The 17,158-nt window shown below is 40.5% G+C and overlaps 1 protein-coding gene across 2 annotated transcripts in view; it reads left to right on the plus strand.

Moving 5' to 3' along the window:
• HDX (highly divergent homeobox) overlaps positions 1-17,158 on the plus strand; it is a 587,780-nt gene that overhangs the window by 180,380 nt on the left and 390,242 nt on the right. For both annotated transcript variants that reach the window (XM_044057137.1, XM_044057138.1), the window contains exon 5: positions 8,706-8,852. In XM_044057137.1, coding sequence (XP_043913072.1) covers positions 8,706-8,852 — 147 coding nt within the window. The remainder of the gene's footprint in view (positions 1-8,705; positions 8,853-17,158) is intronic.

Genomic DNA, 17,158 nt, shown 5'->3' on the forward strand with positions numbered 1-17,158 from the left:
TATTCCATTTGGCTTCTAAGGCCTCAGTTGTATTGCGGACATCACCACCTCTGATATTTTCATTAACCTTTCCTATCACAATAAACTTAAAAATATGTCCATCATCATTGTTGCTGACATGCTTAGAAAGTGCACTAACTGTATCCCTTCTATTAATATGATATACATGTTCTCTGATTCGATCTTTAAGTGTCCTATCAGTTTTCCCAACATAGAATTTACATAATTTCAAGCAATATGCAATATATACCACGTTTAGTATTGCATGTAGCAGAAATTTTAAAAGTGTATCCCCTTCATCAGAGATTCTGAACTTTTTTATATAAAAAAACTGTGTGTTCACCCAGAATTTACTTCAGCCCATTATCAAATTTAAAACTACACCAATTTGTTGAAACTGCTGTTGGCTGCATCAGGCTGATACCTGAGAACCAGTGCTGTTTTAAACCCATTTTTGTGTGTTATACAGAAAAGTGACAGGCTTCAGGACCACAGGAGAAAGCTCTGATTCACACAGAACATCTCATAGTGGAGTAACTAATAGAAACTGAGAACAGCTGAAAGCATTCTTAGTCTTTGCAGAAAGATGATTTGTGGACAAAACTGCAAAACACTACCAGAAAACAAGTAAAGTCTGCAGTGTCACAAGTAGATAGATGGGTTAAATGAACAGGGAGGACTAAACATATTTTATGCCTTCTGGCTTTGCAGTTCTTTTTCTTTTGTGCTGTCTGACTGTTATTTGTAAATATAGGGTAAGGCTGATGGCATACTAAAGATCTGCATGATTCATACAAAGTGATACACTGTGAGGTATGATCCTGTATGCAGTCTTCCACCATTGTGTGACCATAGTACTCCTTGCATTGTGTACACATGCAAATGACACACCGAGGATCATACAAGGTTAGCAAACACTGCTGCATCTCCATATGAGCTGGTTCCAATGGACTCATTCCAACAAATCCAACTGTGTACATGCAGACAGTGTAACACTTTCCAGCACTGTTGTACCACTTTCTCCTGATATCTTGTTCAGCATGCAGAGCTAAATGTCATAAGTGCTTCTTTAAAAAACAAACAAAAAGAAACATCCTTTGCATGATAAGAAAAAATAGTACTGGCAGTGGGCAGTGAATTTCTGTGTGGTACAGGCAACACTCCTACTACCACCACCACCACACCTTTTCCCCTCCTCCGCACAGTGATAATGCCAGATTCCCACAGCACCTTATCATCTCTTTTCCTTAATATGATAATGATCCTAGTTCTGCCGTCATGCCTAATGATTTTTTTGATGAATCGCCCCTTGGTATTCTGGCCACCAGCACAGCAGGGAACAGCACCTTTTGTAACCAAGCATTTACTAAATAAGGCACATTATTCCTTACTGTTCAAAATGACAGCACTTAACACTATATACGTGTTCACCATTCTTAAAGCCATCAGGCTTCTGTATCCTGCTGTTTGTTACCACAGCCCACATCTGTCAGTCATGGCAATGACGGAGGTAAACATAGTGGATGCACTACATACTTGTTTACCATTCTTAAAGCCATCAGGCTTCTGTACCCTGCTCTTTGTTACCACAGCCTACATCTGTCAGTCATGGCAATGACGGAGGTAAACATAGTGGATAGAATGCATTTATGTAACTACCCGCTATGCTTATGAGTAGCCAGGCCTATGTTTTACTTAAACCAATTTTTGACTTTTTCCCTCTGATAGTGCATTGGCTGTTGGCTGCTTTTTTTGAACTTCATTATGCAAACTATTTTGTTCCGTTTTTCCATTTTCCTATTTTTTTTTTTAATGATACTCTTACAGACTTCCTGGTGTACTGTGCCTTAAGTACCTCTTAGAACATTCTTCAACCATTACCCATTCTGACAACCCTTTCAAAAAACATTGTAGTATAGTTTAGTAAATGGCTTTTAAATACCGGTTTTGTGTTGTTTACTGTGGCGACCCCTATCCGGGAAAAAGCCGAAAGAAGAAGAAGTCCTTTTAAATAATGGGACTTTTAGCTTTGTCTGCTGTGTCGTTGTCTGTTTTTATCACCACTGCATCCCTTTTAAAATTAAAATGGTTGTAGCTATGTTATATAAAATGATAATGTTAAAAGTGTGGCATGTTGCATATCATAAGTCAGAAATTATAATTTGTACTACCCCTCCCAAAAAAAATTATATTAAGACTCCATGTTGCACTGTTTAACTATATGTAGTTTTTTTATTATTTATCTGTAATGGTTAAAGTGCAGTAGGAGCTTAAATGATGACATGCATACCCCACATCACCAGAATTTTGGTTGGCATAGAAAGAAAAGAGCATTTGAAATTACAAATGTTCACAGTGCCAGTTTCTCTTGTTATAGTGTCCTAATGCCGAAGAGTGCTCATGAAATAAAAATCAAGGTTATACAGTATCATAAGTCATAAATAGCACCTCTTATGTGACTTAGTTTTCTTTGCACGTACTGCTGATGCATACAAACTGCAGTAAAAACAGGGCTTCCTTATACAGACATTTCTTAATACATAGTCATTTGGACTGTACAATAGGAATTAGATTTTTGTGTGTGTTAACATAATTAGATGCTGCCTTCTGGTCATCTTGTCAAAATGCTGACTTCCTTAAAAAATTATTTTGATAATAAAGTTGATCATAAATTTTATCAGATCAGTACTAGTCAGCACAGACAACTAAGCAGCATTTCATGTGGGTTAAATTATAAGTTCTCTGAGCATAATATAGTGGTGTGTCATTTGGAATGTAAGAGTACAGAAGGTAAAACAGATGAATAGTGTATATTTGTATAGTCTACAAGACTGCAATACTATTTTTAGAACTGTATGTATTTGCACATGTAGGTAGAGCTTATTGTATACTCTTGTTTAGGTCACCGAACAAATAAAGCTTTTCTTTGAACAAGTTGTTACTTGGCTTTCTGAAAATGGACACTTACAGACTCTTCATTTCAACCTTGAATTCCACTGGAAAAGAAAATGAGTACTTTATGTAACAGAATGTGGCTTTGAAACATAGAAACCCCATACTCTCATTTAAAAGGAACATGTTCCCTGTATTGTGCACTTCTTTGTTGCTAAAGACATTCTGGATTCCTGCAGAAAATAATCATATATCTGGAAAAGTTCATAGAAAGATAATTATGTGTGGTATACACGTATAGTAGATATGTATATCTGTTGATAGATAATTATGTATCCCTGTACTACTAATGGACAGAGGAAGCTCTTAAATGCTTTATTTCGTACATAGATCCCCTCAAATTATCTATGGTATGATCTCATTTATTCTCATTAGTGGTAATATATAATTATCAACCTTGGGATGGGTGAGGCCAATCTCTTACTAAATGTGATATGTTAATTCAAATACCAAAAGGGACACTGTCCAGGCTTAAAATGGCCCACAAGGGCAGCTAGCCTAGTAGTTACCTATGAACTTATAGCAAAGATTTATGTAATGGTTAAGACAGTCATTTATGGACTTATACCATCCGTAAGAATATGGTTCAATTACTACGTCCTACATGTATGTGAATTTTATGTCTCTGAAAAAGCCAGTTAACAGCAATAATGCTGGATCACCTCTGAGTATAGTAAGGTTTTGTGAATCTTACCTGGTTGGTAGGCTCTTTTGTTATTTCTCTCTGAAGGACACAGATTGCTCACAGCTTATTAATGCAAGTGCATCACAGTGGTATGCAGGGAGCATTATGACTGTAAGAAATGACACCCATTACAGTGGTAAAAGCCCTCTGCTGTTCTGAAGTGTGTGCTGTGTCATCTTTGTCTGAGGATGAAAGCTTCAGACCACTTTCATAAATCCCTGAACCTTATTTAGCATCTACTTTTATGCTGTAAACTCATTTTTAAATTGTATGAATTGTAACCAAATGAAAGGATAGTGTTGTCATACAGAAGCCTTATTGAATTCCCTAGTGCCAGTGTTTTGTGGCCAAGCACATTTCACTTCCGTTAAAATAGCCACCAGACTTGCAGGGATGGGGCTTCTATGTAATATCTAATCCAAAGGATGGCACATTGCCAAAGCTGGTTAGCATGTTCCCAACTGCCGTCTACTCTTTGTTGCATTGTTGAACCTTGTAAGTATTGCCAACATCCTGTCAAGAAATGCTTACCATTTTAATTGAGTCTTTCATTCAAATCATATTGAGTCTTCACAGAAAGCAATTTATTCTTTCTTTTGTTAACAGTTAGGATCCTAAAATTGCATTTTGGGTTAGTAAATTCTAACCACAGAGATGAAGAATCAAATAACTTGCTGTAAATAAACGCCAAGTGCAGTTGCAGTGTGTATTTCAGAGATAGCAGGTTAAGCAGCTAGGGTTGAAAGTCTAATTATTCTTGTATTTTTATATTTCTGTTTGTTTTAGAACAGACTTAGAGCATTTATTTCTGTGATTTTTATCACATCTTGTATTTTTGTGACCATGTAATTTTGAGGCTTAGATGGATTTGCCACTTCTTTTAGCACTAGCCATGTCTTAAAAGGGTCTCTCATACTCCGCATAGCATCACAGTGCATTCAGAGTTAAAAATACACTGTTACACTGCCAGTGCACAAGTCAACCTTTCTTTTCCCTCAGTAACCAGAGTTAACAAAATATATAGTAATTATATGCTCTGATGATGTTTGCCATCATGATTGTAGAGACATATCCTTGTGGTGATTGTTGCTGTAATGTATGGGTTGTCAACAAAGAGAAACCCTACTTGTCTGACATCACTTGGAATTTACTAGATTTTCTATATAATCTATAAAATGTACATTTGGAATGAAATGTCCAGCGGGGTCCTGTTGTAGACCTGTGCTTGTTTTGGCTAAAATCTGGTTATCCTTATGGATGTATGTAAACAAGGCAGAGACATAGTCTTTCATATTACTTCAGGTACACATTGATATAGATACGTGATAACTAAATGAACTAGTAAAACAAGACATGAGAGGTATGTGATCATTATATTGTCTTTAAATTGAGATAGACAGGGGAGGCAGTAAGAGGAAGAGTTTGAAGAGTGTGGGTATGCCAATAGGACAGAAGTAGGGGAATGTGGAAAAGGAAGAAGGTATGAAAAATTATCGTAAATACAGGAGGGGGCTGATAATGAAGGGTCAGCAAAATGAGATTGGAAGGTAATGGTGTATAGTCCCAGTCTAAGGAAAAAGGTATAGAGACTCGGGCTGTCCTGGTTTCTGACAAGGTAAATGTTTCCAGCAATTCCGAGTCTGGTCCAGGTTGAGTACTGAATTTAAATGCTGGTATTACTAGTCAGTCAGTAAAGAGGATCAGGGAAATAGGATAAGCTGCCAAACCAGAGAGAAGTTAGAGAACTTTGTAACATGCTGGGCAGGAAACCTTTGTGTGAAATGATGTTTAATGCATTCATTCATTCGTTTGCATTTTTTATCCTAACTGCTGCAGCTTTTGGACCTTCCGCTTGCTTTTTTGGTTGTATCTTCCTTGGTTCCTGTGCATCAGTGGCAGTGCCTTGGTATGTCCCAAATCCTTAGGACTAACCAGTCATATAGGAGAGATAGGACAATTATACTGCTGACCTTTTGAAGCATTTGTGAATGCTGTAAGTTTTTACTTCCTCTTTATTGTCAGACATGCCTTCAAGGGGGAGGGTTAGTAGAATAAGAGGGATGTTGTCCCTGTCCTCAGACCAACACACCAATCATCAGCCTCCGTAATCTCTAAGGAAACATAATCAAAAAAAGTTACATAATACAAATATTTGATCCATGGTTAGATCCTACCCTCTCCTACAGGTAACATTTTTTGCCAATGAGTAACAAAGTAGCAGCCAGTTTTAAAAGTCTGCTACTAACTCTGCAGTCATCTTCTGAGTCTAGAAGGTTGGTTGAAGTGTTATTAATACCAACATTTGAGCAAACCTTTCAATAACAGCTCTCTGCTGTAGTTACAACACTCAACTCATGCAAACTCTGTAGATTCTGAGCCCTAGCAAGCAACAACATGCATCTTTGCATTAGCTGACAAAAGGCTAATTGGCAGTTTTTTTCAGACAGTACCCTCTTCCTTCTTTATTTACTAGCCTTCATACTCCTAAAAACAAAAACTAAGCATCAGAAATATTCCCTATGGCCTGAAAAGTAACACCATTTTGATTAATCCTGCAAAGGGATCAGTTTGTTAAAGCAATTCATGAAAAAACTAATAAATAAATGATTCCAGCCAGCAGGATTCACACAATCGCCTATCTAATGATAGAAGCCTAAATATCTGATCAAAAACTTATCTAATGTAAGCTGTCAGATATCCCACTTAATGGGCCTTTAAGATGGTGGCAAGTAGAATGTTGTGACTGGAAGTATTACAAGCATACCTATGACCTTCTATGTCTCTGTTTAGAGACGTTGGTGTTAGCAAAAACTCCCCAGGTGACTCAGTGGCATAGCATGGAAGACAGCAGCTTTAGTAAGAGATTAGAGGATCAGGTCTACACACTGTTCTCTTTGTATTATTTTTCTGTGTATGCAACATGCAGACTCATTTGATAGGATAACTGTAATTATGTATTTATTTTTGATTGCTGGTGAGTAACGTTTCTGTGCCTATGTGCATTTCATATGTATTTATTCGTTTTATGCGTATGACCCTGGGTAGTTTGCTTAAATTCTGCAAGGGCACACACTTAAATAAAAGCATACGTGCAGACACAGTAAGTATACCAACTTAAGCATTTATTTTCTTCACTTTCTGTGTATGCTGCCAGCTTACATTCCCAGCGTTGTGATGTTCTACTTGCCAATACCTTTCAGAGTTGGTAAGTGTGTTTTTCTGTGTCATATGTCCATCCAGTTGTGGGTTGGAGAATTGCTTCATTTTTTACATATGTACCAAAATCTCCTTCCATTGAACATCAGAAAGAAAGAAATTTAAATAGTTTACCTTCAGAAGAAATTTGAAGGTTTAATTAAAAAGCGTCTGCCTTTGTAAATGTTTAATTGAACATGGTTTATCAGATACTACTATTCTAACTTCTTGTCTCAAATGTTTATTATCATAATAACTATTTAAACCATTTTATTTTTATCCTTGTTTTTTCAATATTATGTATCTCGTATTACTTTCGCAGTATGTATCTTATATGAATATTGTACTTTATACATTGTGTATCTTATGTGAATTTTGCACTGTTACAACATTGTACTCTGTGGAGCTTTTCTTCCCAGGCCTCTGCTGAAAACGGGCTATGTTTAGGCCCAGTTGGACTTTTCCTGGTAGGCAAGTGGAAATAAATAAATAAATAATTAAAGGAGTAAATAAATATTGATTGACCCTTGCATTCTCATTTCCCCATTTTCATAGTGAAGATAACTAATTTAGCTCTCCTATTTTTTAAATATCTTACCCCTTATCACTTCTCACGCCAGTTCTATTATACTCTCAGACAGTTCATTTTATTGCATTGCTCCTCACCTTCCATGCTCCTTTTCTTAATTTTGTTAATATCAGTCTTGCTATTATCTAACATAGTTCAGACGTTTTAGCTTCATATCACTTTATTATCTTTTCATGCGTTGTTTACTGGTTACCTGTGTGTGGCTAAGGCAATAGTCACTGCTATGCTACTGGGAAGGGGAGCAAAGGTAAGACCCCTCACTTTATAGTAAACTTCTACTAGCCACCCTTTGTAAGTAACAGTATATATTTTATTGCCTTTATAATGCTTTAAATATTTAATACTAATACATCCTACTATATATATAGTACGTAAGGTCTTGATATACTGCTTTCTGTCTTGTGGTGTGGGTCATGACTGAAAAGGCTTCATGCAACAGCTGACCTATTCTATTAACAAATCTAATAAGTAAGTAACAATAACTCTTGCCCAATCCTGTTGGAGGAAGGCAGCATGTGATAGTACCCAGTCTCCACAAGAGACTTATTTATAGGGATGCATCTCTCATTCTGCCTTTGCCCTGAGACAGGTGGGCAGGCATGGCCTCCTCATCTTTCCTTCCCATGGTTAATTCTTTCAACAACTGTGCCACTCTTTCAGTGGGATAATTTATGTCGCAGTTAGCGCCTCATCACTGTAAGCAAGTACATCACATATATCTACTCTAGTTGGGCATAGCAAAGCCGTAAGATGCAAGCAAAAAAGAAAGTTAAACCAGCATCCATTCTATACGCAACTCATTTGTTTATAGATGGAAATAGTTTGGCATTGTATTTTCAGAATATTTTGTCCTTTATTAAGTCTCGGGCCACTTCTTGGAGCTGTGGATTTATTATTACCTATTACTTACGTAACTAACAAAACGCTAACTGAGCTCAACTTGAGATGTTTTTTTTTTCCCTGTATCAGTCACTGCTGAAACTTTGCAACCCACACTGGAAGGCAAAAACTTAAAGAATTAAATATTTCTTTCAAACTGGATATACTGTAAATCAGTACATATTAATTTCTTATACAAAGTAGGAATGTAAGTTTGACCGGAAAATAACTGAAGCATTAAACCTGCCTGCCAAACTAGAAGTGTTGTGTATCTTGCATATTAATGTCTGATACAAGGTAAGGATGTATGTGTTGTTATCTTTTCCAAAGAAATGTTTAATTGTAGGAAAACCGGTGGTTTTAAAACAGATGGTAACAGTAATTAATATTTAAAATATATTTCAGCTCCAGGAACGTACTCTGTTTAGTGACCATGATCTGGCTGCACTGAAAAAGTACTGGGACAATGGTATGACCAGTTTGGGCTCAATTTGTAGAGAGAAAATAGAAGCAGTTGCAGCAGAACTAAATGTTGACTGTGAAATAGTGAAGGTAAGAACACTTTGTCCCACTTCTGTCACTATTAATAATTATTAAAAAATCACAGAAGACATGCAAAGGTGATTTCAGTAGAATGTTTCCCTAAGTAGATGTTGCTAAACACATAATGGACAACAGTGTATTGAGGACTATAATACTTGAAGAGTACACCACTAATTAGTAACCTAAAATATTGGAAGCAGATTTTTTTTTGTGAGCAGCCTTAAATTTAATACAGTAACTTTTGTTATGAAGTGGTATTAACGATTTTATTACAGGGCCCACAGCTTCAAACTGTAGTTTGTAACAGGAACATGTTGCATTTGCATGTGACATAAGCCTAGCAATACACTTTAAATATTATATTTTAAGCACAATTGTCTTGACAGTGTAGTAAAAGTATGTAAAACCATCTCAGAGTAGAATTTAAAAAATTCAAAACAAACTTTGCACTCGCATCCCAGTCTCTGTATTTTTTTCTGTTTGTGCTTAAAAATGAAGCTGTGGTGAAAAAAAAGAAAAAGTTTTGTCATTCAGAGCAAGTTTAGCATTTCTGCTTGCCTTGTGCAGCTGTCCCCTCTCTTTCTTTCTCCATCACTGATTTTGCAGTTCCAGGCACATTTTTCATTCTGATCATGTATATTATGTTTATGAAACTATTCGGTACCAAGTTTAATGAGCAACACTAATGTTATTTGTTTTATGTGTTATGCTGATGTTCTGTCTTTAGTCATCTTAGTAAAATTTCTTCTAATAGCAGTTTGGAGGGGATAACATACCAATAAGTGTAGGCTGTATCATAACAGTCTGTAAATTGTCTTTTCATGTTTTAATTCCACCAAAAAGTTTACAGTCCCCGTCTTATACAATTCACAGTCGTCTTGCTGTGACAGCTCTGGCCAGTAGTATAATGTACTTAATTATTTTAATGATTTATATTGCCAACATTTAAGAAAGTAGTGCCATTTGGGTTCACCACCTCTCTGACAATAGCTTTGACTTCCCTTTTCTGTTTTGGTAGACAGAAGACTGCAACCAGTCAGTAATTTAGGCTTGGCATAAAATACCAGGTATAATATATTCCTAGCCTGTTCTACAGTGATACATTTTCTTAGTATAGAGGAAAAGCACAGTTGTTTTACCCCTCATATACACAAGTAATTTCTGTAAAACTGCATTAACATGAGAAACAGCACAAAGAGGGCAACTTAAAAGAACTAGTATACAAAAACAAAAGGAAAAGAAATGCTCCAGATCAATTTGCTTAAATCTTAAAAGCACATTATTCTGACTGACAAAAGTCTTGATGTTCATCGTATTGATCACTACTGCAGTAGTGTTATCTAAATGGTTTATATCCTGCCAAGGATGTAAGAGTCGTCCAGCTTCCAAAGTTTCAGGGCACCTTCCGTACATCAAATTTTCAAGCAGCTTGAGTTGAACTGAACTGATTAAAAGACAAGTTTGGGTGTCAAGCTCTTTAGAGCTTTACTGCCATTGAAGAATACACTCCTCTGAGTCTTTCAAAGTTAGTCAGCTTGTACTGTTCCTTTGCTGGGCAGATAAGCTCCCTTTGGAAGAAAAAACAATTCTAGTCTATAGTTTTTGTTTACTGAAGAGGAAAGGATTAATAGTAAAGCTCTGATGTTATCCATGTCATTATTCCTCACAGTAGAGTCTTGGATCTGACATCTGATCCGAGCCGGCAGCTTTAGCTTACACAGATCCAAGGCTCAAACTCCTTCCTTTCCCATAATCACCTGCTGACCTCTAACCCTCAGACTTCATTTGCCACGTTCTGCTACAGACGTGATCCTTGGCTCTCGCTCATATAAGTGCTTTCTATAACTTTTTTTTGGCTTAGTTGGAATTAATTTAAACTTAGCATTAGCTTTAGTTTAACTTTAGACTTGGTCTTTAGTGTTAGTAGTCATTTCTTTACCTCCTGTCCCTTAGACATCCTAGCTTTTTGGCAAGGTAGTTCTCCTTTTTATAAGTTAGGCGTTTGGTGACTTTTTTCCCTTAGATTGTTTCAGTCTTCTTCAAGTAGTGTTTCTCTGTTTCTTCCCTTGTTTTTTTTTCCTTCACTTATGTCTGAGAATTTAAGAAATGCTCCTCGTGCGGTTAGAAGATGCCCTTATCCAACTCACACAAAGAGTGCTTGTACTGTTTAGGGGCTTCTCATTTGGAGGTTGAATGCAATGTCTGTGCTGCATTCAATCCCAAGGCCTTGGCAGAGCACCGTAATAAATTACTGCTTAAAGGTATGGTTCAGGGGGGGTCCTTATGTTTCCCCTCCAAGACTTCCCCTTCTGATGCCAAACAGAAGGCCCCTTCCATTCCTTCTGTGGCTTCAAAGAAACCTAGACTGTCAGATTCTAGATCTCCAGATCCGACTCCAGCCCAGTTTATCTCGGATCTGAGATATTTGGATCCCAGATCTATGGACTCTTCTACCAGATCCAGGGCCTCCTTAGATCAGAGGCCCTCAGATCCGGTCAAGACCAGACCAACCTCGTATCTGAACAGTTCGTTGGATCTGTTTGCTTCTGTCTTCGGATCCGACAGGCTTGTCAGGTCCTCGTATAATTACAGAGGATTTGGCTTCACCTGGATCCCCCAAGGATTTGTTTCCATCGGCTCCTAGACCTCGGAACCAAACTCTGGAGTGTAGACACAGGTCTTTGGAGTCCAAGAATGGATCCCCAGCCAAGTCTACCCATTTCTCCATTTCCTCCAGATCATCTAGGAGATTGTTGCCACCAGATATGGACAGGATGATGAGGAGATTCCTCAAAGCCCAGATAGAATTGGGGCTTCTGGCGTCCCAAGCCCATCCGGCCAGGGGAGACTCTCCAATCCCTGGTTGCCATTCTCCTCTTCCAATTCTAGGGCTTTGGAATCTTGGACCCAGAAACCAGAGGACATATCTCAGTGGTGCTGAGTAGCCCATTTTCTCAACTCTGTCAGGGTCCCTGGCCTGCTCTGTTCCCTGCCCTTGGGCCAGAGTGGGCCCCAGGCCAGAGCAGTTGGTGCCAGCTCCATGGGGATAGGGTCTGGTCCTGGCCTTTCAGATCAATCCCTCCCCCTCGGGGCCTCAACCCTAAACAACTCCGGTCCGGTATCGTCTGGGGGTCGTGGTGCTGTATCATGGTCCGTTCTTCCTTTCTGAGTGGCCTCGCACTCCGGGAATGGGGACAGTATCTCTTCCAGCTCTTCGGCCTTCAGGGTGATAGAGAGGACCTTCTCCAGGACTGGAGTGACATTTCCCATTCCTCTAGGTTCACCCCTGGCCTTCTGTACTTTGGGTGATGTGGCCTCCCATCCTGTCCAGGGTTAGCCCTCCTGTACTAGCTTTCAGGGGTTTCCTCCCCTCATGGGGTCTCAGCATTTTCTGAGTCCTTCCCGGAGCCCCCCACGGAGGAGGCATCTCATAAGAGAAAGTGCAAGAGGAGACACTTGGACTCTCTCATGGAGTCCCTCACATAGGGCATGGACCTCGATGAAGGAGATGGGTCCCTCAGATCTCCGTCCGACCATGTCTCCTTTGGGGACATCCTTAAGATCCTGAGTCAAAAGGTTGGATGGTCTCCCCAACCCCTGTCTTCAGAGGAGTCTATGTTTCTGAAGGCATTCGGGACAGGCCCATCTACTTCCTGGGTGCCCCCCTTCCTGCTGATGAGTTGGTGGATCTTATCACCCGCAGGGCCTGGAAAGAACCCTACACTGTGGAACCAGTGCCTAAGTGAGCTGACAAGTTCCTTAATCTCCCATGGACCAACCCTTTTGGAGCAAGAGTCCCAGTCGATGCCATCGTATTTGCCGCTACCACTAAAAAGGAGCTGGCAAAGCAGACCTCCACAGTCCATCCCCCAAACAGGGAGTCTTGGGCGATTGACCGGCATGAGAAGTGTGTGTTTGCCTCAGCTACCTTTGGACTGAGGACAATTACCTGGCACAAATCACCCATGTTCAAAGGGACTTTGTCAAAGAACTCACCACTTCCTTTATAGAGTTGTTGCCAGAGGAGAACCTCAAGAAGATGTCTCCCAGGCTTTCTACTCTGATGTCCCTCGCTAATTTCTCGATAAGGTTAATTTCCAATGCATTAGAAGCTACCTCTCGAGTGGCATGTGCCGGCATAGCTATAAGGCTGCATGCTTGGTTACGACTGTTTGGGTTTGCAGAAGCCTTCAAAGCATCTTTTACCAATGCTGCCTTTGACGGGTCCACCCTTTTTGGACCTTCTGTGAAAGAGACTCTAACCCATAGTGAGCAGAAAGAAAAGACCTTGTTTGCTGTTGGGATCAAGTTTTCTACTCCTCACAGGTCTTTTTCCAAGACCCAGTGAGGAGCTAAGAAGATGTGGTTCCAGAAATCACAGTCTTCCTTTCAGGATGCTCCTTTTGATTCCTCTCCCAGAGGCAGGAGGAGAGGATTCAATGGCAGGTACCACCCCAGATGCGGGGGATCCACATAATCAGAGCTCCAGGGAACCTTTCTCTGCGCAGCTCCTTCAATGCTCCTGAAGTGTTCCCCGACTGCCCTGTCCTGGAGGCAGTCAGTGGGGGTCATCTTTCCCTTCACCCACTAGCCTGGACAAACATTACCTCCGATCATTGATGTTAGACATCATTTCCTGGGGTTATTTCATTCCCTTTTTCCAACCCCCTCCAACACGAAGTTATCTCCCCGATGTACCACCCAGTCAGACGGAGTTGACCTTAAAGGATGTTCAACAACTTCTTCAAAAAAGAGCCATCCAAGATGTTCCAGCAGGACAAAGAGGATCCTGGAACTTGCTCTTTCTTCTTTTTAGTGCCAAGAAAGATCAAGAATCTGCGTTCTGTTTTGGACCTCAGCAAGTTGACTCTGTCGGTCAAGAAGTCCAAGTTCCAGATGGTCACTATTCAGTCCATTCTGCTTCTCTTATGCAAGAATGACTGGATGTGCTCAGTGGATCTCCCAGATGCCTACTGTCACAGGCACTTGAGGAGACATCTTTGCTTCTGATTAGGGGCCAGTCATTACCAGTTCAGAGCCCTGCCCTTTGGACTCACCACAGCCCCCCCAGGTGTTTACCAAATGTATGGCAGTGATGGTGGCTCACCTGAGGCTGCAGTGATTCCAGATGTTTCCGTACCTCGACGATTGGCTCTTCATGGCACCAACGAGTCTTTGACTGTCACAAGCCATCCAATTTGTCTTTCTCCTGTTCAGCCAATTGGGAATTCAGTGAAACTCTCGAAGTCCACTCTGGTCCCGACTCAGAAGTTAGAGTTCATAGGAGTCCAGCTAGACTCTGTTTCAGAGATTGCAGCATTACCTCTTCACAGAGTACAGCTGATCGAGAGCAGGTCATGCAAGTCTTAAATCTTTTGAATCCTCCAGTCCACTTTGTTCTTCAGATACAGCTTATGCCACAAGCAAGGCACGATATGCAGATTTTACAGTGGACCCTGGCTGGTTCAGTGGTCTGTTCTGTCTCAACCTATGTCCATGTCCATAAAATTGATGCCAGTGTGCAGACGGCACCTTCTTTGGTGGCTTCAGTCTCAGGATCTCATTTTAAGCAGGCCCTTTTCACTTCATCTGTCCAAGGCCACTGTGACCATGGATTGTTCCCTGTTGGGGTGGGAGGGGCATTTCCAGGAGAAAACAGTTCAAGGCACATAGTCCCCCATAGAGATCAAATTGCACATAAATGTCCTAGAGGTGAGAGCAGTTGTCCTAATGCTGCAAGCCTTTCAGTATTGCCTCCCTCTGGGGAAGATTGCAGTTCAGATGGACAACATGGCAGTGGTCTGCTATATCAACAAACAGGGGGAGACACAATCCTACCCATTGTGCAGAGAAGCCATGAAAATTTGGGAATGCGCAATGCCCTCCAGGTGCTTTCTTCTTGTATCACATATACCCGGGCACTACAGCATGTTGGCCAACAAACTCAGCAGAACCATATTGAGTCATCACGAGTGGTCCTTCAGTCCAACTGTGGTGAAGCAGATTTTCGACCATTGGTGTCAGCCATGCTGGATCTCTTTGCTTCCCCCACCAACAACAAATGCAGCATGTACTTCACTCTGATCCCCCCTCCCAGAAAGTCACCGAGGGATGCTGTAGTCCATGACTGGCCTCCGGGTCTCCTCTATGCTTACCCTCTTATCCCCAAAGTTTTTCAGAAAGTGTGATGCCTGAGGACCTCCCTGATCGTCATTGCCCCCTTCTGGCCTAGTTAGCCATGGTTTCCATTTTAAGGCCTCACCTGAAGTATCCCCCTTGGATACTGGATCCCCTTCAGGATCTGGTCTTCCATCCTTCAGGGCTCCCTCTTCCCAGTCTTTGGACCCAGCTCACTAGAAATATCTGTGAGCTACTGAGGGAAAGAAACATAGCCTTAAAGAGAAATGACAAAGAAAAGGGCATCAAAGAGGGAGTATGGGAGGAAAATTCAGATCTGCTTCCAAGACATGAGGGACACAAGAAGCGTATGGCAGGGGATACAGCAGCTCACAGACTATAAAACCAGGACACCTCAGTGTGATGACAGCTTGGAGTTCCTAAATGGAATGAACTTCTTTGGCAGATTTAAGGAGGGGAACACCACTGTACCTTCTAAAACAAGCACTGACAAAGAGGAGATAGTCCTCACCTTAAACTCTGAGGAGGTGAGACTTCAGCTTAAGAAGGTGAATCCCAGGAAGTCTGCTGGATCAGATAACATATCTGGCAAGATATTGAAGGGGTGTGCTGATCAGTTATGTCTAGTACTGATAGACATCTTCAAATCATCCCTTGCTATGAAGAAAGTTCCGTCACGTTTTAAGGAAAGAAGTATTGTCCCACTTCCGATGAAACCCAACCCTACCTACCTCAATGACTTCAGAACGGTCACGTTAACCTCAAACGTCATGAAGTGCTTTGAGAGGATTGTGAAGAAACATCTATCTGCAGGTTTGCCTAAGTCCTTTTATCCACTCCAGTTTGCATGCCATGCAAATAGATTGTCTCCGGATGCTATATTAGGCACACTGCACATTGCACTAAAACACGTAGAAGGGAGAAACAACTACTTAAGGCTGCTGTACATCATCTTCAGTTCTTTGTTCAACACTGTAATACCAATGCAACTGGTGGATAAGCTCATGAAACTCAGGCTAAACAGGTACCTATGCAACTGGACTCTTGATTTTCTGATTGGTAGACCCCAATGGACATGCACTGGAAACAACACCTCTTAATGCATAGTCCTGAATACTAGTGTTCTCCAAGGATGTGTGCTCAGCCCTTTGCTCTTCCCATCCTCACCCATGACTGTACTTCAAAACATAACTGAAACCATATTATAAAATTCGCTGATGATGCCACAGTCATGGGTCTCATTAGTGGTCGGGATGAACATAACTGCAGAGATGAGGTGAGCACTTTGATTGCGTGGTGTGACAGGAACAGTCTGGACCCAACTGGTAATAAGACAAAAGAAATGATTATGGACTTCAGGAGAAAGGCGACAGTTCACCAACCACTCACTATCAAAGGGAAGGTAGTAGAGAAAGTCAAAACAACCAAGTTCCTGGGCCTTCATATCTCAGATGACTTCTCCTGGACTGTTAATACCAACCATATAATCAAGAAGGCATAACAAAGGCTTCACCTCCTGAAAAAGCTCAGAAAGGCCAGGCTCCCACTGTCGGCTCTTACCACTTTTTACAGGGGAGCTATCAAGACCATCCTCACTAGCAACTTCATGGCATGGTTCAGCAACTGCACAGGTGGCTAAGCAAATCTTGTACACAAACCTCCCTTCTGTTCAGGAGCTTTCCTTTACAAGAGCAGGAAAGAGAACATACAGAATACTAGCTGATTTGACCCATACAGCCCACAACTGGTTCTCACAACTTGTGTCTGGAAGGAGGTACTGTAGCTACCAAATTCAGGAACAGTTTGTATCCTACAACTGTGAGACTTATTAACTTGGATACCAACCATAATACCTGATACATTGAAGCCTCTTTTTCATTTAATCCTGCTGCTCTGAGCAATTACCACCAATATTACTATTGTGCAATACAATAGCTATACTGAGTCACATCTAAGGTAACAAGTGCAATATGGTAACTAAACAGCTACTGTTTGCTAGTTTCTATTTATTCTCTGTCTTAACAGTGATGGTGTTTGGTGGTGGGTATTTATTATTTTTTATTGGATAATTTGTATTGAGTATGTTTACGTAATGTGAACTACCTCTGCATGTCATATGTGTTGTTATTCTTTCTTATGTTATTCTCTGATACCACTGTGTCTGTTATTTGCACTGC

Source organism: Protopterus annectens, chromosome 15.part0, assembly GCF_019279795.1.
Source record: "Protopterus annectens isolate FY-2018-M chromosome 15.part0, PAN1.0, whole genome shotgun sequence".
In the NCBI taxonomy this organism is placed as follows: domain Eukaryota; kingdom Metazoa; phylum Chordata; order Ceratodontiformes; family Protopteridae; genus Protopterus; species Protopterus annectens.